Source organism: Carassius carassius, chromosome 16 (genome assembly GCF_963082965.1).
Source record: "Carassius carassius chromosome 16, fCarCar2.1, whole genome shotgun sequence".
In the NCBI taxonomy this organism is placed as follows: Eukaryota; Metazoa; Chordata; class Actinopteri; order Cypriniformes; family Cyprinidae; genus Carassius; species Carassius carassius.
Window position 1 is genome coordinate 15,071,668 of NC_081770.1, and position 23,724 is coordinate 15,095,391.

A 23,724-nucleotide genomic window follows, 5' to 3' on the forward strand; every position below is an offset into this window, starting at 1 on the left:
AAACAGGTGAAATTTGCCAGTGGCCTTTCTATATTTTTTATTTTCACAGACCGTTGAATGGCTCATTTTAAGTTTTGACCAAATATATGGATATTTTATTGACGCAAGACAGGCGAGTTAATCTGTAATATTAGTTGTGTGCTTTGGATATTTATGAGATGATTTCCTGTAAGATATTTCCTTTGTCTCAGAATACAGTGTGAGGTTTTTTTTACGTTCTGTGGTTTTGTTGTGCCGTCTTCATTATCAATTTTAAACATGGTGTATTTTTTATTTCCAAACAATGTAAATATGTCAAAGTATCTAAACATGCATTTCAATAAAATCTAAATATTTTGATGTATGTACGATCATGTTGGTTGTATTTATACTTTTAGCTACACAGTAAAGACAATTTTTCAAACTGCATTAGATTTTATTTACGGTTGTCCTAAAATTGAGCTCCTGGTGAACAAGCAGTCAAACTGCAATCCATGATAAACAGATTACAAAGTTTACTATACTATAGTAAACCATAAATACAAAAATATAAATGTACACAGAATTAATTATATAGTTTTACACAGCAAACCACACACTGCCATTCATATCAACCAAGAACTTGAATCCTTCTATTAGCCTTAAAATCATCAATTACATCAATAGCTGTATTTGAGAATATGAAAAGGCAGCTGTCTCAGAGATTAGGAAAAGTTCATTCATTCATTCAGAGACAGTTCTTGTATGGCACAATCAAGTTTAGGACACTGAAAAGACAAAGGGACCACAGACTTAAATCTTAGCACCATTATTAGTAAAAATAAATGTGTCCCATGCGAATGCCAAAGTCTCAAACATTCAAGGAAACTCTTTTTACTGTAGAAACCAGTTAAACCACAGAATAAAGGTTAACAAAAAAAAAACTTGTCTATAGTTCAGAATCTTTCTTCTTGTGATTCAGATTTTAAATTTCACAATTATGTTGTTTGCTTCCACTATGGAATTTAAAGTAAAAATGTAACCGACTTTAAGCTCACTTTTTACATTACAATTTAAATTCCACAATCTGGACTTCTCAGAATTGCAAGTGAAAAGAGTGAAAATAAAACACTCAAAATAAAACTTATTTTCACTGTTCTAACAAAAAAAAAAATCTTAAAACCTGATAGCAAGATTTAAACAGCAATTTTCAAAACTCACAATTCTGCCCTTTTCCCTCCCTTTTTTTCATTCTGTAGCAATAACTGGCTTCCATAGTAAACACATTGAGAAATGGGTTTAAAAATAAATGTTTTAATAAATTATTGAAGACATTTTAAACAAGAATGCAATGAATTCCCATCTTAGAAGTGGCATTCACACACAGCGTAGTGATGAAGAGAAGTACATCTAAACTGCTGCTTGTCATCCTGGGAAATACGCAGAAGTTGAGGACGCTGTTGGCTTTGCTCCAACCGTGTTCAAAGTCTTAGGAACATCTGTAGGTACAGATATTAAATACTTAATAAAAAGGTCTAGTAATTAGGAATAAATGGGGAAAAACAGTGTTTGTGTTTTGCCTCGGTTTAGATGCATGCTGGGTAGAAGGCCGCGGAGAGGAATGCTATCATCTCTTCTCTCAAAGTACTTGGAGTCCAGACCAATAGGTTCTCCGCTGTTGAGATTAGAGATATGATCACACCGAAGGCTTTATTACAGAGAACAGGAAGTAAATGGATTGAAAGAGGAACTCACTTCTCTTTATTGGAGGGCTGGGAGAGTGAAGAGGGACTCACGTCTGCTGCTGGAGGTTTGGCACTCATAGGGTTAAACTGGACCTAAAAAGAATCCAGAGAATTTAACGTGTTTTGTATGACACACTCAGAAGCAGCGATTGTCCCTGAAAAATGCTTTACTCACACTGACCGCTACAATCTGATTGTTACCCCCATCAGAGTTCAGGGTTTCGTAGCAATATGTGTATTTATTGGAGAAATTTTGAAATTCATTTTTTTTTCATATTTTCACAAAATGATTATATTTGTATAATCATTATAATAATGTTATAATAATTATAATAATGTTATAATTGTATGTTTTGAAAAAATTTTGGGAAACCTTTTTTTTTTTTTTTTTACAATTCACAAAATTATGGTGAACATTTTTGGGAAATGTGTGTTTTTTTTTAAATTATGGTAAAAATGCTACAGAAAGTTTAAAAAAGTATATATTGTCATTTTATTTTTCTTTACAAAAATCTGATAAAAATAAATTTTATAAAAAATATTTTTGGAAAATTCTTCATGAGGGAATTGGATATTTTCACAAAATTATGGTGAACACGTTATTCATTCTTTAATTTATTTAAAAAATAATAATATATAAATTAAATTGTGTTGAAAATGCTATAACTACTTTTGGAAAATATGTGTAGGGGAGATTTTCACAAAAGTATTTAAAAAAAAATTGGAGGTAAATATTTTCACAAAACTATGGTGAAAGCTTTTATAAAACAAATATTTTTATAAAACAAATATTTTTATAAAACAAATATTTTTCTATTTTCACAACATATAGTAATGCAATAAATATGTTTATAAAATTTAAAAATACATATTTTTAAAATTTCCATCAAATAAAATAAAAAAAGTTTTGGGAAAATTTTTATTGTTATTTTTATTAGTTTTAGAAAATTGTCAAATATAAACTTTTAATAATTATTTATATTATTTATATATTTAATAATAAATATTTTTGGTGCTCTACATGTATTAAACACCAGAGCGAGATGCAATAATCGACAGGTGCAGCCAAAGGAAAAAAAAAAATACTAATAATAATAAAAAATGTAGACACATAGTGCTTAAATTTGGACAAACAAATCAGAAAGAATTGTGTTCAGTGTGAGCAGAGAATGTAATAGAGACATGCAAACTCGGAAAAAAAATTAATAAAATGTAGGGGAAAAAGAGATGGCATAAGAGAAATGATGAGGCCTGCCTTTGGTCCTGACATCTGATTGTGTGCTGACAGGACAGAGCGAGGTCCTGAGCTCACACAGGAAAGAGGAAGAGGATATTTGGAGTTTATCGTAGAGGTGATGGGGAAACCCTGTCCCAAAGACGAGGGGAAACCTTTACTATCAAACTAGAGAAGACAAGATCACTGCATCACTTCAAAAGACAGGTCCAATCTCACATGCAAGCAAACAAACTCATAGTTTCTGCTTGATTTCCTGCTACATCTACAGACAACACACTGCTTGGCGGATTTCATGCTAGACTTTGAGTGATAGCGATTCATTACCATACTGTGAGGAACACTTCCTGTTCTCAGACCTGCAGCAGGAGTCTCGAACACTCCTAAAGTTTCCTGCTTCTCAGAGAACTGGTTCTCATTCAGCTGCTTGTTCAGCCAAGTGATCACTGAAGAATACCATGTTACAATTAAAAAGATGATTTGAATGGGATTTTTAGATATAAAAAGTCAAATATAAATAAATAAAAAAATCCAGAAATAACAGATAAAAAATAAAAAAAAATAAAAAGCTAAAACACAGACATAAATTGTGTTCATTATGTCAAGCACAGAGATGGAAAAATTTGTACCAAAAAAAAAAATATGAATAAAACCAAAAAGTACATACATAAATTTTATTAAAAATTGATAAATAGAATAATAAATAAAATGATAAATTAAAAGCTACAAAATACACATATAATGGTAATTATGTAAATTAATTTAAAAAAAGAATGTTTATAGAAAAATAAACATCATCAAGAATCTTAATAAACAATTACAGAAAAAGGAACAAACACGCTATAAAAACTAAAATTAAAAAAATAAACAATTAGAAAAATGTATATAAAGATAAAAGATAAATAAACAGTAAATAAATAAACAGCATATGCGTAAAAAAAAATAAAAATAAAAATCACCCGAATAAATGAATGTCCTTACCGTTCTCATTGGTTTTTAACACTTCCCTGCTCTCGTCCAGTTTCTGAACTGTCGCGTCTAACTGTTCTTTTAATTTCGTTACCTAAAGCAAAAGAAGATGTTGATACCGAGATAAAAAGAACTATTGATCAAGCAGGCATTAGTACCTCTTCCTCTTTCTGTCGGAGCCGTTGTTGGGCGTCCTGCAGCTCCAGCTGCTCCCGCTGCAGTTTCTCTGTGGTTTCCTGCAGGATCTTCTCCTGAGACACCGTCACCGTGTTCTTCAGCTTGATCTTCCCCACCAGTGCCTTCAGATCCCCCTGGAGCTTCTTGATGATGCCGTTCGCCTGAGTAATTCTGTCTGTGAGATGCATTCAACTGGACTTCAAATAGAGATCATTTTCTTTTCAAATCAATGCAAACCTTGATGAGCTCCTCCGACAGGGATTTTACCGTGGCCTCCAGCTTGCCTATCTGAACTTGCTTACTTTCAACATTTCCTTCCACAGAGTTCTAGCAAAGAAACAAAATTATAAACACAAAAGAAATGAAATGACATCCATTTGATGCCAAACTTTTTGTTTTAATTACTATAAAAAAAGAATGACATTTATTTGTGCACAATGCTGATGAGAAGGGTCACCTTCTGCTGCTGTGTGGCCTCCAGCACCTCTCTGGTTCGCAGCACCAGCTGCTCTTTATCTTTGATCTCCTGCTCTAAGACGGCCACTCGCGTCTGCAGCTGGTTGAGCAGACGCTCCTTCTCGTGGCATTCGGTGTCCAGGGTGCTGTTCTCTCTCCTCAACGACAGAACCTGCTGCTTGGACCTCTGACACTCCTGGACAGAGACGCAAAGATAAAACTTCAGATTTCCTTCTGATTTCCAGATCACATCCTTCTGGATCAATCTCGCACCTCTTCCAGGCTGGCCAGTTTGGCTTTGAGATCTCGAATGATGGAGTCGCTCTTGTATTTCTTGTCGTTGAGCTCTCTGTTGGCCGTGTCTAGCTCAGAGACTTTGGTTTGGAGCTGCTGGGTGCTTCTGTGATGAGACGACTCAAGTTCCTGTCGCAGCTGTTCATTCTGCTGCTGCAGACGGGCTTGTGTCTATTAAAAACAATTCAAACAAATCAAACAACAAAATAGTGCAGCAAGAAATTAGTAAGAAAATTTGAAATAAATACATTTAAAAGCTCTTCTAACACACACACACACACACACACAAACACACATATACCAACAAATAACTGAATAAAATTAAATCTTAAATATATACTTTGCTAAAAAACTAAATATAAAAAATAAACTGAAACTAAAAAAAATATAAATAGAGATGAAAACAAACAAAAAAAGGTACATAAATCAAGAAATACAAATAAAATATACAAATTAAAATAGAAATAGCAATTAGAAAAATAAATAACAATAAAATTAGAAAAAAAAACGATTAAAAAAAACCTAAAGATAAAAAAAAACTAAATATAAACAAGAGAAAAAAACAATGAATAATAAAATACATTAAGAAATAAGATAAACTTAAAGACAAAAAAAGTATTTAAATCTCAAATTCCAATAAAAATATTTAAAAAAGACGAAAAACAACTAATGCTACAACAAAACTTAACTTAAACACAAGATAATAAAATAAATACAAAATAAGACACAATAAACAAACGAAAATACATAAAGGTAAAAAATAAATGCAACCAATAAATATGAACGATTGATTGCTATAATGATTTCAACACTGAAATGCCCGTACTAGCCTGTGGAGGTCGTTACCTCGAGAGCTTGTTCACGCTCAGCTGAGAGATCCTGAATGTGTCTGCTGGACAGAGAGGTCGTTTGAGACGTCCATTCAGATCGCAGTTTGTCCAGCTCTCGACTCTTCTCAGACAGCGTCTGGAAGACAAATAAAATAAAAAGTGTATAATAATAATAATAATCAGTTCACTTTAGAGAGGAATCTTGAATGTGTCTTACTTGCTGTGCGTAATTTAGCGGTCTCGTCAGATCGTCCTCAGTCTTTCTCAACTTCTGTTCCAACTGCTGCTTTTCCTCCTACACCAAAAACACGTATTACAGATTCACTCATTAAAAACACGCAGGTTAACGACATATATATATTCTATGTGTAGTCCAAGCCCAGGATGAGTCTGACCTTCACGGTGGACAGACAGATGGCCAGATACTTCTTAATATCTGTATCAGATCCCGGCAGCAGTTTCAGAGAGAGATGCGTGAGGTGTTTAAAAGCGTTGGTCTCTACAATGTTGAGGTTTGAAGGACTGTGATCGAACGCTGATGAAGCCGACGTGAGCTGCAGGAGAAACCTGAACACAGATAGAAACGGTTCAAACAACCAAAACACATTAATAGGAAACATCAGAGCGATAATATCCCGATAAACTCAAACCGTGGGTTTTCTTTGTCCTGTTCAGAGATGCACTGCTCGAGCAAGTCAATAAATTTTTGTGGGAATGATGTGAAGTCTATTAAAAGCCCTTGTTGTACCTTTAAACTGTGAAGGAAAGCGAATATTGATTATTACATTGAAAACTTTACACTCAAGTTAAATATGGACCAATATTATATATAAAAAAAAAAATCACAATACCTCTGAAAATCTTCCTCTGATATGACAAGGTTGTATAAAAAGTAGAGATCGGTATCATCTGTCAACCGTACAACCAAATCCTGGTTAAAAAATAATAATAAAGTCAGAATACAAAATAAAACATTAAATACATAACTAATGATGTTTCTCACCTTTCTGTGGATAGGATTTGATGATAGCTGCAGTTCAATACTGATACGAATGAACGAACGTCTGTGAGTAAAAAAAAACATTATAAATAATCACATTTAGATACTTAAGAACCTCCGAAAACAAAATGTTATAAAAATACAAAACAATTAACGTTAACGACTTATCAAAGCCAAAACACACATTTAGGTCATGTTTACGTTTAAAACACATAACGTTACATAAACAACCGCTTTACCTCTCATCGGTGTCTCTATTCTTCACAAACACCTGTAACCTCTTGTTTAAAAGTAATTCCGTCATTTCGAGTTCATTTAACAACCCCCAAACCGATATTAATCATAAAAAAACAGGGTTTATTCGTGTTTTTACGGCTGGTGGATGAATCATTTGCTGGTTTGTTTTTTCGCGCTTCTCTCCCGCTGCGTTTGTCACCCGGATGTACCGCGCGTCTCGACCTAATCACGCATATCAGCTTATCTAAGCATGTTTATGTTTTTAACAATATTAGAAAGTAAACACAAAACCTTCAAAATTAGTGCTAATCTATATCGGTGGGTGTTTAAAGATGATAAAATTAAACACGTTTTATGGCGTAGGTTCACCGGCGCGTGTTGTGATTGGTCGAGAGGCAGACGTCAAACGTCAGCGCAGAGTGGGCGGGGCGTACCGTACCGGAGTTTTGAACATGGCGGTGAGTAGAGAAAACGTTTCCTCGCCGTTCACTTTATAATAAACGCTTCTGTGGACGCGTGGCGCTTACAAAAAACACGCATATAAACACATTCATGTCTTGTGGATCCTAAAGTTTAATTTTACACATTAGAGCAAGCTGGTTATTTTAAATGTGGTGTATTGTGTTGTGTATTCTTGCGCTAAGCTACATGGTGTGATGTTTATTATTATACAGGCCTGTAATATATATTATATAATCCGTGGTCTTGATTTTTAGGATAAAGACAAGAAAAAGAAGGAGAGTATTTTTGATTTGTCGAAGTACATCGACAAACATATCAGAGTAAAGTTTCAAGGAGGTCGTGAAGGTGAGACGGTTGCTTTATGAGATAAATTAAGGGTTTTTAAATAATATAATGACTATGTTATGCTTACTTAAGGTAGATTTAATTTAACATTCATTGTTTCCTATTTTCAGCAAGTGGGGTCTTAAAAGGCTTCGACCCACTGTTGAATCTCGTGTTGGATGGCACCATTGAATACATGCGAGGTAAAAAAAAACTCCAGACTGATTCTGAAATAAATAATACAAAATATTAAAATGAATGTCAAAATAAATATAATTTATTTCATTTAAATTTTTAGCAGTTTTTTTAATTAATTTAAATCGTTTATATTTTTATTCTATTCAAATGGTTCAAGTTTTAATATTTATTTTAATATATATATATATATGTGTGTATATATATATATATATATATATATATATATATATATATAATTTATTTATTTATTATTATAATTTTTTTAAAATCAGTATGAAAGATTCCTGATCACATCTTTTTACGCAGATCCTGATGATCAGTACAAGCTGACTGAAGACACCAGGCAGCTCGGTCTGGTTGTATGTCGAGGGACATCCGTCGTGCTGATCTGTCCACAGGACGGGATGGAGGCCATTCCGAACCCTTTCATTCAACAGCAGGATGGATAACATCCTGCCTTTTTTTTCTTGTTAGTAAATAGATGGTTTTTGTTAGGTCTGAAATCATGAACAATACATTCTGTATTTAGACTCAGGATGAATGTTTTTGGTTTGTTTCGTTTCTGTGGTTTATGAAACTCACTTATTTTATTATAAGGCATGTTTTCTGTTAATGAAAATGGGTGCGTGATGTTGCCCTAGTCTTTTCAGCGTTGTTTTATCAATTTAGACAATTTATAAACATATGGGACGTAACCGTTTCTAAATTAGGCAAAAACTGAGATTATGCCTGTACCTCAAAGGTGGATCCAGAAGGATTACCTTCTCAGAAGGCTTTTGTAGACACACAAACAGTCGAACGTTCAGCACGCTTTCAGTGAACATCTTTGTGTAATGTAAATGGAAGCTGTATTTTGAAAGTCTTCGGTTCGGAGACACCTTGAGAAAACATTTTTGTTTGCCTTTGTGGTGTTGTCTCCTCTGTTTTACACTCGCAAAACTAATTCCTAAGATTAAAGATTCAGTTATGGACCCTTCCCTATTTTGGAGAATGTTTTTCTTACCTTTGTGAAGAACATGCATACACTTTATTACACTTGCTTCCTAGTGGATTCCCTGCAGTGAATGGGTGCCGTAGGGCTGCACAATTAATCAAATTTCTAATCTTAAGGGTCTTTTCCCATTATTTAAATTTTAGTTTTAGTGTAACATTATAATACCATTCATATTTGTACTTTTTTATAATTTAAAGAATAAACCAATCCTATGTATAGTTGACATTTGAGGCTTAATACTGTAGAAAAGCACTAAAAGTTTTTCAGTTACAGTGTTTTCAGTTTGTTTATTTTCAGAAAAATATACGGCAAGCAGTTGCATCAAACAATGCTATAAACATCATTTAATGTAAATTGTTCAAACAGCTGATCAAAACATCACAATAATCTGCAAGTCTGCTAGTCTCTTGTAAAGTGAAAAAACAAATCCATCATCAACATCCACAAACATTTATTTGTTTAGAACTGTTTCGGACTGTTTTTGCTTTTAAAATGTGATCAATCATCTGTGCATATTTCTCTCCTGATTCAGATGAGATGCAATATTATGGATAAAGAACTAGTATTTTGTCCAGAAGCAGTGGTTTTTAGTTAAAATGTTTTAATGATATATTTATTTCTTACAAACTTTTAAGAAATTTACAATATACATTAACTGATAGACTGGAGTTATGGATTATTGTGATGTTTTTACCAGCTGTTTGGACTCTTATTCTGACGGCACCCATTCTCTGAATTTGATCCACTGGTGAGCAAGTGACATTTCTCCAAATCTCATAATGAAACAAACCCATCTACGTTTTGGATGGCCTGAGGGTGAATACATTTTCAGCAAATTTTCTTTTTTGAGTAAACAGTTTACTAAAACTATAACGGAAGAGCTGCTCTCCCATACACTCAAATCATGTTTTTCTATAACCTTCACTAAAAGCTTGGAAACAAGGGTTTTTCCACCGAGAGCTTTTTTGATGGATATCAGATAGAGATTAGCCATTCATGCTTCTTAGCACAGCCACAAAGCCCTGCTTATAACCTTTCAGGATTGACTTTAGGTGGGAAACAGCATGTACATCAATATACTAGTGAGATCCAGTATAGTTTCCACTGATATTTAATGCAATACGTGTGTGGTAATTGAGATTTGTTGGTCCCTCCATTTGTGATGGCAGTTTTCTAGCAGTTATGAATGAAAGGCTCAGTGTGCCTTGCCTCGCAGGTGCTCTTTTGAACAGCAGGACTTTCCAGATTTTATCAGTGCGCACTGGCACCCAAGTCTGGGCTTTATTGGGTAACACAGTTATAGTGGTTCAGGGTCTGTTAACTGATGGTTAACTTTAGAGGGGTCTGTAAGAGGAGCTGCGGTCTGAAGCCACGCCAACTCTTAATACTATTCCAGGTCAGCAGAAGTCTGAGGCGCGGTGGGCTAGTGGGGCTAGTTGCATTCATGTATTTCATTTTGCACAGTAGATTAAACATATGAAGAAAAAAAAAAAAAGAAAAGAGAGGGAATAATAAAAAGTTATATATAAATAAAAAATTACATTTGCCAAACAGATTTATCAGCTAAAATAGTCTACATTCTACAAGCATGAAACATGGGAAAACATCAGTAATGAAATAAGTTTAAATAAAAATTAAATATATCAAAAAAATTTATTTTTTGAAAAAAAAAAAAAAATTTAAAATAAGAATTAAATAAATGTATATAGAAAGAAATAAACATATTTTTTGAAAAAAGAAATAAATAAAAATATGTAGCCTAGGCTATAAACAATCTAAATAAAATTTGATATAAACAATAATCAAAACTCAGAAGCAGATATGTTAGCTAGAATACCTTTTATGAGCTAAAAGATATATATATATATATATATATATATATATATATATATAAAAACACAATAAATAAAATAAAAAGATAAAAATAAGGATATAAACAGAGATGAGAAAATGACGAGAGATGGATGGATAGATGGAAATTTTAAACTATTTGAAGTATAAGCTTCGGGTTTTGTTTTGGATTGCTTTTCATTTAACCACTCCTAAGAACAACAAATATTATTTCTCTAAATCTCTTAGAAGTCTTAAAGTAATACTGTGAGAAGCATTTGAGGATTTTATTATAAAAACAACAGTTTTATGTGGACAAGGCAGCACTGGCCAATCAAACACGAGATCCCTCTCTCACCTGTGTGAAGCCCCGCCCACTGGCAAGCCTACCGCCTAACAGTGCTGCATTCTATATAGTCTCCAAACGTGTCTTGAGGTTTATTCGGATATCAACATAAAGATCAGATGCCTCGGTGACCAGATGCTATCTGAAACGGTGAGTAACAATCTATTCAATTCATTTTAATACTCTGCATAACTTTGTTTCAAGTTCATCAGAATAGTATTTTTTTAACTGCACAGTCATGTAAACAATCTATTTTATTGTTAAAAATGAAAATATTATTATATTGTATTATGTAATTGATTTATTTGTTGCATTTTATTATAGCTATTTTATATTTGACACAATTGCACACTTCTTTTTTCATGCATCCATGCACATAATAATTTAGCAATTTAGGTTTTAAATGGCATTTATAGTGAGCATACTCCTGTTTCTAGCATGCATTTTTGTAGTTGTTGTGACCTGAAATAAAAAGTATTTAATTATTATTTATCAAATTTTTTTTTAAATTTCAAATATTTTATCAATTAGATTATTGGAGTTTACTGTATTTTTTTCTCAAGCTGTATGCCCAGATGCAAATAATAGTTTTAATTGGCATTTATCATCTGTTTGACGTTGATATATGTAATTAGAGAGTTGTTGTGGCATTTACAACCCTGTAGTGAAAAGTACCTATATCAATATATTCTGGAACAGCAAGCTTCATATTTCTGTTATAATATTTCCAACTCGACAGAGGTTTGTTTTGGCTTTTCGGAACCACTCCTAGTATTGTCTCATTCTATGACTGCTGAACTAATACTTTGACATCCCACGAGATGATTTTCTGTGTCGGCACCCAAGGTGGTTGCTAATGCTTTTGAGCTCTTAAAACCCCAATCCTGTTTTTACCTTGTCACCTGTCTGTATTTCTTACATCCATGTGTTCTTATGTTTTACAGTTTTGATGTCCAGGTTGTGTTGCAGGTCTTTGTTTAGACTGAAATGGAGAAGAAAGACTTGAATACGTGGCCCGAGGGTGCTCCACGGCCAGCTTACCTCTCCACTTGCAAATGTATGACTTTAGCTGCCATTCTGATTCTTCTCATCATCGGGGCTGTTGTAGGATTTATGACAGGTGAACTCAATATATCTATTTTATAGTAATTTGTGCAAACAATCAAAATATTATGATAATGATGGAAACTTAAACCAACCTTGTTTCCCCTGTTTAGCTTATTTAATACAAGAGGAACATTATTTCATGGAAACAGTGGAATTGGAGGGTCTCAGTTATGATCCAGTTCTGCGAGATAAAACATCAGGTTTCTATGTGGTTCTGACTGCGACTCTGAAAGAAAAGGTACGACCAGAAGACATGAATGTTAATGTGCACAATCGATTAGTTATTTTTTAAAACAATAAAATGCAGATGAAAAAGGGGTTTTGCTGTCTTCACTATTTTACAGATCAGGAATATCTTTAGAGCCTCTGCAGTGGCAAAACACTTCACAGACTGCCAGATAGTTGCATATGGGTTGGTACACTGCTTACATGCAATGTTTTAACATAAAATTTGCTGAAACTGTATGTCCCATCAGACCATCCAAGATGTAGATGAGTTTGTTTCTCCAACAGATTTGGAGAAACTTAGCATCACATCACTTGCTCACCATTGGATCTTTTGCAGTGAATGGGTGCCTTCAGAACAATCTGATAAAAACCTCACAATAATCTGACATCACACTTGAACTGGAGACAGCGTTATTATGGATTATGGAGTGCTATCTCATCCAGAGCTAAACACTTAAATGATGGATTTGTTTCTGACAAACATGCAGCTTTTCAATTGACAAGACATTATTTGATGGACTGGAGTCATGTGGATTACTTGTAGATTACTGTGATGTTTCTATCATCTGTTTGGACTCTCATTCTGACGGCACCCATTCACTGCAGAGGATCCATTGGTGAACAAGTGATGTAATGCTACATTTCTACAAATTTGTTCTGATGAAGAAATAACTCATACTATCTTTGATGGCTTGAGGATAAGTAAATTATTAGCAAATTTTCATTTTGGGTTAACTATTTCTTTCACATGGTGGGGAATAATGTTATTTGTTTAAGAGTCTGTGATATCTTTCAGGAATGCCAACACAAATGTTTTGACCACTCTACGTTTGGTCTTCCGGATCTCTCAAGTCCAGGGGTATACAGAGAGTTTTGTTCAAGACCTCCTCCGCTCTGGATTGAAGGCCATGTTGAATGGGAAACCCATTGTTATCCCACAATATGGAGAGATCACTAGCATCGTCCTTCTTGGTACGCCAGCTTCCTGTTTTTCTCTTAAAAAAATACATTTAAAAAACAAGTCAATAATGGTGTTATTTTGACCTATTTTATAATTCCAGGAGCAAGTGGAAAGTCATTCTATTCGATTGGGAATGACATAAGTAGGATAATACATTATTGATCATATTTGCAGGTTTATTGTAAACTTAAGAGTGCTCAGATGTGTTTGTTATTTATGGCAGGTAAATGTCCTGAGAACACATTTACTTGTGACAATGGCGAGTGCATCACAAAAACAAATCCAGAATGTGACTATATCACCGACTGTGTTGATGGTTCAGATGAAGCCTTTTGCTGTAAGTGTCACCATCTTGCTATTATGCTAACACTTGAACTAGCTGTTAGTTTCCTTTTTGTAAGTTTAAGAACATTTTTTTTTTGCTGTAAGTAAAGGACTTAATCGACATTTTAGTATCAAAAAAAGTTTAAAGGAGTGTAACATGCATTTAAAGTTGTGCTTGTAAAGGGTTAGGGATTTGAACAAACCACCAATCCTAATCAAATGTACAAATGTAAAATTGTGCAGTATAATGAGACAATGTGTGCTATTAGCCTTCTATAGATTTCCACCCAATAGACAGCAATACTGGCAAAAAAATCAACAGACTTCAATTTAAGATATACACAAGTCATATCTAGGGACAAGAATTGAACAGAGACCAGAAGCCTCCTATAAACCAACCAGAACAACATAGAAATCCCCTAGAATACCATTGGAAGTGAACAGAAACATGCTATAGGCACTAAAAGCATGTTAGCAACCAAAGACCAATAGATTTGTAGGGGCTAGTTCTAGCTTAATTTATGTTCTTTGATTGTTAACCACTGTATCTCTTATAGCCTGTGGAACACGTCCAGCCATGGGTAACCGTGTTGTGGGTGGTGAAAATGCCCGTCACGGGGAGTTACCCTGGCAAGTCAGTTTGAGGCTACGCGGCCGTCATACCTGTGGTGCATCCATCGTCAACAATCGTTGGCTCGTCAGCGCTGCCCACTGTTTTGAAATGTGAGGAATCGTTCTTGTATAATCTTCTTCAGCCTCTCACTAGACACCAATGTATATCTATATATGTCTTCTTATATGCCAAAGAGAAAACAACCCAAAAGATTGGACGGCTCTTGTGGGAGCCAATCTAGTCAGTGGGGAGGAGGGCGAAGCCACCATAAAAAACATCAAGTCCCTGATTGTCTCTCCGAAGTACAATCCCATGACCACTGACAGTGATGTAACTGTGCTGGAGTTGGAAACACCACTGACGTTCAGCTCTCATGTTCAGCCAATCTGTATCCCAGCGTCCTCTCATATTTTCAGTCCTGGGCAGAACTGCATCGTCTCTGGCTGGGGAGCTCTTAATCAGTACACAAGTGAGTGTGTTTGATGTTGCGGAAAGCATCTGAATATACTTTTGCTTGAATTTGTTGAGTATAACTCAGATGTACTTGTAGTTCTTAGTCTTAATAAGATTCCGTGAAGACCAGCGGTTTTGCCACAAGTCAAAAGCCTGGCTACTTGTGACTACTCTTTTTGAGACTACACCTCTTTGTGCCCGAGCAGGTGAGGTGCCTTCAACATTACAGAAGGCAATCGTGAAGATCATTGACTCAAATGTATGCAACAAGTCATCTGTATACAGAGGTGCACTTACCCAAAATATGATGTGTGCTGGATTTCTTCAAGGGAAGGTGGACTCTTGTCAGGTAAGGGTGCTTGATTTAAAAGTGTTTCAGAATTATTTATTCAATTGCTTTAAATGTGGTTTTGCCCTTCAGGGAGATTCCGGAGGCCCTCTGGTATGTGAGGTGTCCCCGGGACGCTTCTTCCTGGCTGGCGTGGTGAGCTGGGGAGTGGGATGTGCACAGATTAACAAGCCTGGAGTCTATTCCCACGTTACCAAACTCCGCAACTGGATTCTGAGCTACACCAATACTGCACCAACTGCCCAGATCACCACAACTGTCCCTAGCATCACAAACACTACGGTTTACCCTGCTAAAGTTATGAGCCCATCCTCTCAGCAAGTCAGTAATGACTATTACCCTGCTACTGGGAACTGCAGTGGTAATTATAACTGTGGCGGAGACATGTGCATCAGCAAGACAAACCCAGAGTGTGACAGAGTCGCTGACTGCCCCAATGAGGCTGACGAGAAGAACTGTGGTAAATAATCTCCATCCATAATCTCAATCTCTAATATGCCCTGTCCTACTTCTGGAGATCTACCTTACTGGAAAGTTTAGCTCCAAACCTAATCAAATACGTAATATTCCAATATATTAATATAAACTTATTACAAAGAGGTGTGTTGGAGCAGGGTTGGAACTGAACTCTGCAGGCAGGCACCAGAGTTGATCGTAGGATTGGGCACCACTGCTCTACAACATTCACTCTGGTTTGCACTTTTTTGTTAACTATCTGGAGTAGACCTTTTTCAGGGTAGGTGCTATATTTAAAGGAGTCATTAACTGCCTTTGTTTTTATGTTGTACTGTTCTCCGAGGTCCAATTAAGATTTTTACATCAAAAAACATAATTCAGAAGTAATTGGCTATTTTCTATCCTGTTTTTAACTGCCCTCAGAATGCTCGGTTTAAATAGGTGTGGCGGAGTATAGACTCAGAAGTAAACGCCTCCTACTGTACTCTGACTGGCTAATAGTTGTGTTATGTTTGACAGCCTACATCCTTCATAGATGGACTTGCACCTAAATACTCCGTACATATCAAACACTCTGTGATAACAGACAAAGCAAGTGACCGCATAATAAAAAACAGATACTCACAATTGTTGCGACATTATTGTCGGATCCAATATAGTTGGGACAGCATCGTCTTTTAGTTTAAATCTTTCTAAAATCCTGCATCAAATTGTGCCTTGTTTGTAAATGAATACATGGTAAAATGAAGTGAAAGTACCAAGTTCCTACTGACATGGTCTGATTTCTTTATGAAATTAAGTTCATAAATTTAATAATATTAAAAAAGTTTATCTTTTGGATTTTACATAGATTCGTGTTTTCCGGTCTCGTCTTCTACCTTCTACATGCACAATTGAGTGGATGGGGTTAAAAAGGGTAGAAGCAGGTGTTGATCTTCTGAGGAGGTGGTGTGATTTCTCAGTACATGACCCCTTTAAATTTAGATGAAAGAAATAAGGGTAGAGATACGGTCTCTTCGAAAGGTTGTACTTTCACCAATTTTCACAACCCAAAGTTCTTTATTGCACTGTACGTTTTTTTCAGAATAGCATATTTTCAACATTGTGTCAGCTGATTGAAGCCAAGTTGCACAACTGTGCAAACCATTGCATCCCTCACAGCCTCATATTTATTGGTGTAAATGTAAATATGGTATATACCCCGACTAAGGACCCATTGAACTAGCTTTAAGAATAAGAATAAAAGGGTCACCTAATTACTTTGTAGACTGTGGGAATCGTCCAGTTATGGGCCAGGAGAGGATTATTGGTGGTGTCACTGCCTATAGAGGTGAATGGCCATGGGTGGGCAGTCTGCAGTACCAACGCACTCACCGCTGTGGAGCTACTCTTATCCACTGCAAATGGCTCCTGACTGCAGCTCACTGCTTCAGAAGGTAGTGTAACTTTATGGAATCTACCCAACATGCTCTACTTTCAGAGTTGGACATGGAAGATTTAGTGTTTTATTTTGTTTTCTTTAATAGTGATCTGAACCCTGCCAGCTGGACGGTAAGTCTTGGCTCGGTCATTTGGTCTGGAGTGGGTGCTTTGGCGATTCCAGTGCAAAAGATCATCCCTCATCCTGCTTTCAATGGCAGCACCATGGACTTCGATGTGGCCCTGGTAGAACTCTCCATCCCTGCCCCAAAGTCCTACACCATCCAGACCGTGTGTTTGCCTTCTCCCTGGCATAGCTTCATCAAAAATATGGAATGCTACATCATTGGATGGGGTGCTATGAGGGAGGACGGTAAGTTTGGGTTTGGTCAAGGTGACCAAGACAAAACCTAATATTAGTAGTTTATGATATTGTTTTCACGTTAAACGTTTTGGTGCGGACTTGGGTAAAGCTGAAGCTGTCTTCCAAACTAGAGTGTGCAACAAGGAACAAAAACAAACCAAACATGAAATCCTATGGGCGAGAGCATCAAAAAGGTTGGGCATTCTTCAACTTTGTGCAAATATCAAGCAAAAAACAACAGGCAACAACCAAACACCGGTAAAAGAAAAAGAAGATGAAATGCAAACAGGATGTAAACAGTTTTCAGAGGCATGCTCTGCCCTAAATTTGACAAGCCCCAAAGCATTGGAGTTAAAATGCAAAGTATTCCAAATTAAAATAAAGCTATGTTATGTACACTTGGATTTTTACAATACTATTGCCTAAGTGTGTCCCATTAGGTAATGAAAAGTTCTACACACACTTGTGGTCTTCATCCTCACTTGAACACAAATACAGCTAAATACAGGATATATGTCAGTGGGTATTTGGACAAGGCATGTGGCTTTCCAGGTGTGCCACCCCTGCTATATGCTATTAGTAGACCATTTTGGTATCCATCACGGGTATTGCGGGATTTAAGCTTGTGTCAATTGTACCAAGTGTGAAAACGACATTAAAACAGCTCTTCTATTCTATACCTTTTTCCAAAAAAATATGTAAAATTGTGACCGCTTTTGTTTGACAAGGTGCATTATGGTCTGTTTATCCCATGTAGGTATGATAACCAATCTGCTGCAAAAAGCACAGGTTAATGTCATTGAGAAGTTGGACTGCCAGCAAGCTTACGGTGCTGAACTTACCAACAACATGATGTGTGCTGGCTCAATGGAAGGAGACAAGGACACATGTCTGGTGAGTTTCTGGTCAAAAGTTTGTTTCCATTATTAAACTGTTCTGAACTCAACCGTTCAAAATAGTGAGGAGTTGCACATTCTTCTCCTTGTAGGAGAAATGTGAATCACTTTTTCTGAAGCACCACTGCACTTACCCAATGATACTTAATGCTCTAAAAGTCTCTTTTTTTCCCCACTTAAAACATCCACCATGCCTCTTAAGCTGATTACATAACCCAGCCCAATGTAACCCAACCATATCCTTGAGTTTTCAGCAGACTTCTGTAAATGTCATACCTTGCATAAAAACCTCAATGAATGCAGTGGTCTTGTCTTTCTCTGCAGGGAGACTCAGGGGGCCCTCTGGTGTGCCGCGAACCCCAGGGCCGGTGGTTTCTGGCTGGGGTGACCAGCTGGGGTCACGGCTGTGGTCGACTTGGCTTCCCAGGAGTTTACATGCAGGTCACGGCTGTCAGAGAATGGATATCTATATACCTCCCTTTTTAAAAATATCCTCCACCATCTTTCTCACAAGTGATGTGCAGTCTAACCTCTTAAATGAAATAAATAGGGGTGTAACGGTTGACAATTTACAGTTTGGTTCAGTACGTTTTTTGATACAGCAAAAAGATAATGCCAGAGAAATTTTATTTGTTACTGTGATTTGTTTTGCCCGGTTTAAAATAGCTGTAAATGCCTGTCTGCGGGAATGGTTTGTAGAGTGTGTGTATCTCCTTGTTTTCGTCTAGCTTCATAATTCCGATATCGACAGGAACAATATTTTTTAAAAAGCCTCAGATTGCCCACAACAGATGTCTGTACCGACAAACTTCTGAAAAATTAATTTGCCAAGTCTATGCAACCTCCTCTTATAAAACTATATATTTAATAGGGAGAAAAACTACACAAATAAATGAATGTTTGGATTTAGCCTTAATAAAAATAATATTATAGAAATATATTATTGGATACTCCACCCCAAAATGTACATTTTGTCATTCATCACTTACCCCAGGGGTAGGCAAGTTCGGTCCTAGAGAGCCGCAGACCTGCAGAGTTCAGCTTCAACCTTAATCAAACACACCTGAATAAGTTTATCAATCCACTCAGGATTACTACGGTACAGGCAGGTAAGGTTTTTTTTTTCAAGGTTGGAGCTGAACTGTGCAGGACTGCGGCTCTCTAGGACCGAACTTGCCTACCCCTGGCTTACCCCCATGTTGTTCCAAACCTGTAAAAGCTTAGTTTTTTCTTCGGAACACAATTTAAGATATTTTGGATGAAAACCGGGAGGCTTTTTACTGTCACATAGACTGCCAAGTAAAATCCACTGTCAAAGTCCAGAAAAGTATGAAAATTGTCAGAATAATCGATCTGCCATCAGTGGTTCAACCGTAAAGTTATGAAAAAACAAAAATAACAACTTTATTCAACAATTTGTCTTCTCTGTGTCTCTTTACATCACCGTAGCAACATTTTGGAGAATATCTGCTGGACGCAAGAAACATACACTCTCCTTTGTCAGCCGTGCTGCACTGATGCGCTGTTTTACTCAAATCAAAGCATAAATACACGTAGAAAACATATCCATGTGTCGCGGCAACAAACGATCTAGTCTGGAGCAGTGTGGTTTTTCTTTGGAGGCTGTTATGTTGTTTGGGATGCATTGCATCTTGATTCACACACTTTAAGCTCTTTTATCTTACAAATGTAATAGGATTAGTTCAACAAATCTTTCGGTTTGTAATGCGTACTGAACTTAAAGCCTCGTACCAAATGGTTTAATACGAATACATGTATCGTTACACCCCTAGAAATGAATACATGAATCTCTAATGGACAACTTTAACAACTGTTTCATACTGTACTGTCGAAATATTTATTTTTGGTATTTATAACCACTGCATTCTGGTGTTACCAACATGACTTAAAAAATAAGGATAATTGTGAAGTGGTTTTCACTTCAGATGTAAAAAATAACATTTGCTTGCGAGAAATTTGATGAATTACAATTTCAAGAGACAAAAATCACCAGGAGTATTTTTATTCCTGTGACACAAAATGGACTTTACTACAAAATGGAGGGGATTTGTTTTTATGTGGTTGATGTGGAAAGAAGGATTAAGGAAAGAAACATATTGTATATTACAATGGAAACCTCAAATCATGTTTATGCCATTAAGGCCCTGTCCCAGATGGAACATTTCATGTGCACTTGCGGTCTAACGAACTTACAATGGCCGCCGTGTGCATGTATCTTAAGTCCACAAGACTGTAGGGTGTCCCTACTATTCAGAAGGGTGCTCGCGAACGCCCCTTTGCGGCCTCGATCCGCATTTCTGGCGAGCTCCGCATCAGACTTCTAGCCGACAGTCAAAATGGCATTACAAAACAAAAATCTGGACTCAGAAGACCGCAAGGGTTTAGGGTGCCATTTGGGACAGGGCCTGAACAAGATTATTTTCAAACTATTGCTCCACCATGACAATACTTGACCAGACTATACAAGACGACAGTTCAGAAATGCATGCTATAGCGCCCCCTGTGGCAATGCTGGGAATGCAACACGTAAGTTAATTTACTTTCTTAGTGTTTCAGGCCTAATTTGTACAAATGGTGCTATATCTCTTAACCAATGAAAGAATAAACATCAATAAAATTGGACTAATTTGGTGGTATTCATTTGCATTTCATTAAAACAGCTTGGTGACAATTACACAACATCTGTCTCTGGACATACCTTGGTGGAGTTTGTGTCTCTGTACCAAATCTTTCCAAGACTCGAAGCAATGAAAATTGGAAATTCTGACTTGTGCACACAAATTGAACTACAAAGGCTTGCAGTTAAACAACCCTACTACTGTACTTCTGAGACAATGAGACAAATGACACTCCAGGGTCGACAATTGTGGTTTGTTCTTCAGAGGTAAGTAAGAAGGACTTTTTGGCTGCTCCTGGTGAAGAAGCGACAATTATTGCAACAAAGGCGCCTCTGAATTCTCCCCCTCTGGGAGAAGAACTAGGTTTGTGGAACAGAGTTGGTAAAGTGAGCCCTTCCCTCAGGGAATGGAGTAACATCCACCCAATGACAAAAGACAGACAGACGGTATGCTGCATTTTGATTGGCTGCTTGATAAATGGATAACAGCGAAAGGGGAAGAATCTGAATTTTAGCATTGTTTTTAAACACAGTGAAACCTCTGAACAGGAAATTGGAGCTAAAATCCAGACTCATTATTTTATTATCCCGATTCCAGCCACCATTTTAAGCTTAGGAGTTGCTTCTACTACAATTATCAATCCCTAAATCTGAATTTGTCAATTATTAAACAGCTATTTTATGTCTTATATAATCGTTTTAACACTCAAAATAGAAATGAATGTCCATGTGGAGTCTAAGTCCAACCACCAGGTTCCTTCTGCAGCCATCAGCTGTTGTTGTGTGGTAAGAGAGCCAAGTCTATACATCTGTCGTGTATTCAGAGGCTAGACATCTCTACCTGAGGACTGAGGTAGTACCGACTGCCATCTGCACATCAAATACGTGCCCTTTCCCTCTGTAATCTGGAATTATATGCGCGGGAGACTGTGTTCCACGCGTCCATGTATCGATCCATACACATGGCAATGCATTTCTAGGAAAAAACACATAGGGGACAGATGGGTTTAGATTTTTTCCCCCCTCAAATACACACGGGTAACAGCATAAGAAGTATCGCTCCCACCTGTTCAGAGTTGTCCAGTGTGCTTCCTGGCTTGCCAATGCACTTCTTGAAGCATTTATCAGTCATTCTCTGCAAATGTGGGACAAATTCTATTAGAAAGGCATGGGATAATTCTAGTTTGATAGGACCAGGTGTTATCTTTGGTACTTTAAGAACCTTCCAAAAAGGTGATATGGCAATATCATACAGTTATAATTTTTAGTGTAAGATTTACTTTGAAACAATTCAGTCCTAAATTGTGAATACATTTCACAAAAAAATAACAAAAGAAACGTTTAAAATTGAAGTAGAAAGATGTTTTCTAGAAAATAGTACTTCAAACTTATTTTTTTTTTACAACTAAATCATTATTTACAGTAGAGTATAGTGATAGCATTACATTGTAATTTTACCGTACTTTACAATATTTATATAAATAAATGGTATTTGAAGGTTTTTGGAAGAACACCATACTGTGGAACTACTATGGTACTTTTTGTACTGCTTTTCTGACATGTAACATGGTATTTTTTGGATATCCTTAGTAATACTGTAGTTCCTAAATTACTGTATACAACCACTGTACCATGGTGCCACCACAGTACATTTTTAAAGCGTACCATATTCATATACCATGGTATTTCTATACAAGAGTACTTACAATGTATCATGATAGTAATATGGTAGGTGTTCAAAAAGCAGTTTTATCATATTTGAAAGACAAAATTAGAGGGAGAGAGATAAAATACGATGTAGTTGAAAATACCAGGGTAATACCATGTTATATTTTGGTAAGTATACATCGTGATGAACTTTACCTTTTGTACTGATAACCACCATGACATCTGCATGGTACTCCAAATTATACCAACCATGCTTTAACCATGGTGCATTTATATTTATTTATTTACCAATATACAATAATGAAACTATTTAACACGTTTCTTAAAAACAGACTAACAAAAACACAATTTATCACCTCAAGAGGTTAAAGTCATTTACCTGCAGCAGCTCTTGCGCGTTTGCAACAGCAATCTGAACTTTGACCTGCTCCATTATAGTGCCAGTGTCCATTTTACCAGACGAAGAGTTCGATGAGAAATCTGAACCGAAACTGTCCATTTTACACACTAACAGACCTAATTACAATGACACTCTGGATTAAAGTCAGCGTAGCTTCGCTACATGTGATAACTGTGCCCTTGAGTTGAGCCGGAAGCGCTCTTGAAAACATCCTGCCTGATGACTTCTGGGATATGTAGTTTTTCATTACAGCAAGTATCAAAAAGTAACATTAAAACTAAAATAATAAATTACGTGATGAATTTTAAGCTAAAAAGTCAGATGTTAAGGAGAGGTGCTATTAGCGTAAATTCAGATTTTAAAGTGACGAATTTTGATTTAACACAGTTTTGCAATTTGAAAGAGCCAACAAAATTATATTAACAGCATATGCTAAAATGCATATATATATATATATATATATATATATATATATATATAATAATAATTATTATTATTATTATTATTATAAGACTGCAATATTTGCATTTGTTACAAATAGGTGCAATAATGCAATTATTAACGGATATTGCTTTAGTGCAATACGGATTCTGTCCAGTAGGTGCCGCTACAATCCAACAGGTATGTTATTGCTTTGGAAAAATTATTTTTCAATTTTTTCTTTAGTTTTATTAGATATTTATAAAAACACACACACACACACACACACACACACACACACACACACACACACACACACACACAAATATATTAAAGGAGATCATAATACTAAAAGGTATATTTTCTAAACGTGT

The 23,724-nt window shown here is 36.0% G+C and overlaps 4 protein-coding genes across 5 annotated transcripts; 2 read left to right on the plus strand and 2 right to left on the minus strand.

Moving 5' to 3' along the window:
- Positions 1 to 1,252: 1,252 nt before the first annotated feature.
- Positions 1,253 to 7,167, minus strand: LOC132159668 (spindle assembly abnormal protein 6 homolog). 2 transcript variants are annotated; one of them, XM_059569245.1, is made up of 15 exons: positions 6,903 to 7,167; positions 6,667 to 6,727; positions 6,515 to 6,594; positions 6,314 to 6,418; positions 6,059 to 6,230; positions 5,881 to 5,958; positions 5,680 to 5,799; positions 4,813 to 5,004; positions 4,541 to 4,735; positions 4,321 to 4,410; positions 4,065 to 4,244; positions 3,919 to 4,000; positions 3,265 to 3,383; positions 1,714 to 1,796; positions 1,253 to 1,633 (listed from the first exon to the last, which is right to left on the minus strand). In XM_059569245.1, exons 1-15 carry the CDS (start codon positions 6,965 to 6,967, stop codon positions 1,501 to 1,503), a joined length of 1,755 nt encoding a protein of 584 aa, XP_059425228.1. In that variant the 5' UTR covers positions 6,968 to 7,167; the 3' UTR covers positions 1,253 to 1,500. The 2 variants fall into 2 exon arrangements, with proteins under 2 accessions (XP_059425228.1, XP_059425227.1); XM_059569244.1 differs by lacking the exons at positions 1,253 to 1,633; positions 1,714 to 1,796 and adding an exon at positions 2,835 to 3,105.
- Positions 7,168 to 7,268: 101 nt separating this feature from the next.
- LOC132159669 (U6 snRNA-associated Sm-like protein LSm7) lies at positions 7,269 to 8,860 on the plus strand. Its single transcript, XM_059569246.1, has 4 exons — positions 7,269 to 7,358; positions 7,617 to 7,707; positions 7,818 to 7,889; positions 8,191 to 8,860. Exons 1-4 carry the CDS (start codon positions 7,353 to 7,355, stop codon positions 8,331 to 8,333), a joined length of 312 nt encoding a protein of 103 aa, XP_059425229.1. The 5' UTR covers positions 7,269 to 7,352; the 3' UTR covers positions 8,334 to 8,860.
- A 2,201-nt stretch (positions 8,861 to 11,061) lies between these two features.
- Positions 11,062 to 19,149, plus strand: LOC132159670 (transmembrane protease serine 9-like). Its single transcript, XM_059569247.1, has 15 exons — positions 11,062 to 11,204; positions 11,999 to 12,174; positions 12,272 to 12,399; positions 12,506 to 12,573; positions 13,186 to 13,361; positions 13,451 to 13,492; positions 13,574 to 13,687; positions 14,232 to 14,397; positions 14,482 to 14,756; positions 14,947 to 15,089; positions 15,162 to 15,549; positions 16,813 to 16,981; positions 17,072 to 17,337; positions 18,086 to 18,222; positions 18,549 to 19,149. The coding sequence occupies exons 2-15, from the start codon at positions 12,042 to 12,044 to the stop codon at positions 18,708 to 18,710; spliced, it is 2,367 nt and encodes a 788-aa protein (XP_059425230.1). The 5' UTR covers positions 11,062 to 11,204; positions 11,999 to 12,041; the 3' UTR covers positions 18,711 to 19,149.
- Positions 19,150 to 20,862: 1,713 nt separating this feature from the next.
- Positions 20,863 to 23,139, minus strand: LOC132159673 (mitochondrial import inner membrane translocase subunit Tim13). Its single transcript, XM_059569249.1, has 3 exons — positions 22,910 to 23,139; positions 21,929 to 21,997; positions 20,863 to 21,838 (listed from the first exon to the last, which is right to left on the minus strand). The coding sequence occupies exons 1-3, from the start codon at positions 23,027 to 23,029 to the stop codon at positions 21,740 to 21,742; spliced, it is 288 nt and encodes a 95-aa protein (XP_059425232.1). The 5' UTR covers positions 23,030 to 23,139; the 3' UTR covers positions 20,863 to 21,739.
- Between the last annotated feature and the right edge of the window lie 585 nt (positions 23,140 to 23,724).

Excerpts from the sequence above, each read along its gene's own strand:
- LOC132159668 (XM_059569244.1), bottom strand. The coding sequence starts at position 6,967 with ATGACGGAATTACTTTTAAACAAGAGGTTACAGGTGTTTGTGAAGAAT. Across the intron at positions 5,005-5,679 it reads AGCGTGAACAAGCTCTCGAG|ACACAAGCCCGTCTGCAGCA; the intron begins GTAACGACCTCC and ends TGTTTTTAATAG. Across the intron at positions 3,106-3,264 it reads GAAGTGTTCCTCACAGTATG|TTTGATAGTAAAGGTTTCCC; the intron begins GTAATGAATCGC and ends TGTCTTCTCTAG.
- LOC132159669 (XM_059569246.1), top strand. Across the intron at positions 7,708-7,817 it reads GTTTCAAGGAGGTCGTGAAG|CAAGTGGGGTCTTAAAAGGC; the intron begins GTGAGACGGTTG and ends TCCTATTTTCAG. Across the intron at positions 7,890-8,190 it reads CACCATTGAATACATGCGAG|ATCCTGATGATCAGTACAAG; the intron begins GTAAAAAAAAAC and ends CTTTTTACGCAG.
- LOC132159670 (XM_059569247.1), top strand. The coding sequence starts at position 12,042 with ATGGAGAAGAAAGACTTGAATACGTGGCCCGAGGGTGCTCCACGGCCA. Across the intron at positions 17,338-18,085 it reads GGGTGCTATGAGGGAGGACG|GTATGATAACCAATCTGCTG; the intron begins GTAAGTTTGGGT and ends TATCCCATGTAG. Across the intron at positions 18,223-18,548 it reads GAGACAAGGACACATGTCTG|GGAGACTCAGGGGGCCCTCT; the intron begins GTGAGTTTCTGG and ends CTTTCTCTGCAG.
- LOC132159673 (XM_059569249.1), bottom strand. The coding sequence starts at position 23,029 with ATGGACAGTTTCGGTTCAGATTTCTCATCGAACTCTTCGTCTGGTAAA. Across the intron at positions 21,998-22,909 it reads ACGCGCAAGAGCTGCTGCAG|AGAATGACTGATAAATGCTT; the intron begins GTAAATGACTTT and ends CCACATTTGCAG. Across the intron at positions 21,839-21,928 it reads CACTGGACAACTCTGAACAG|AAATGCATTGCCATGTGTAT; the intron begins GTGGGAGCGATA and ends GTTTTTTCCTAG.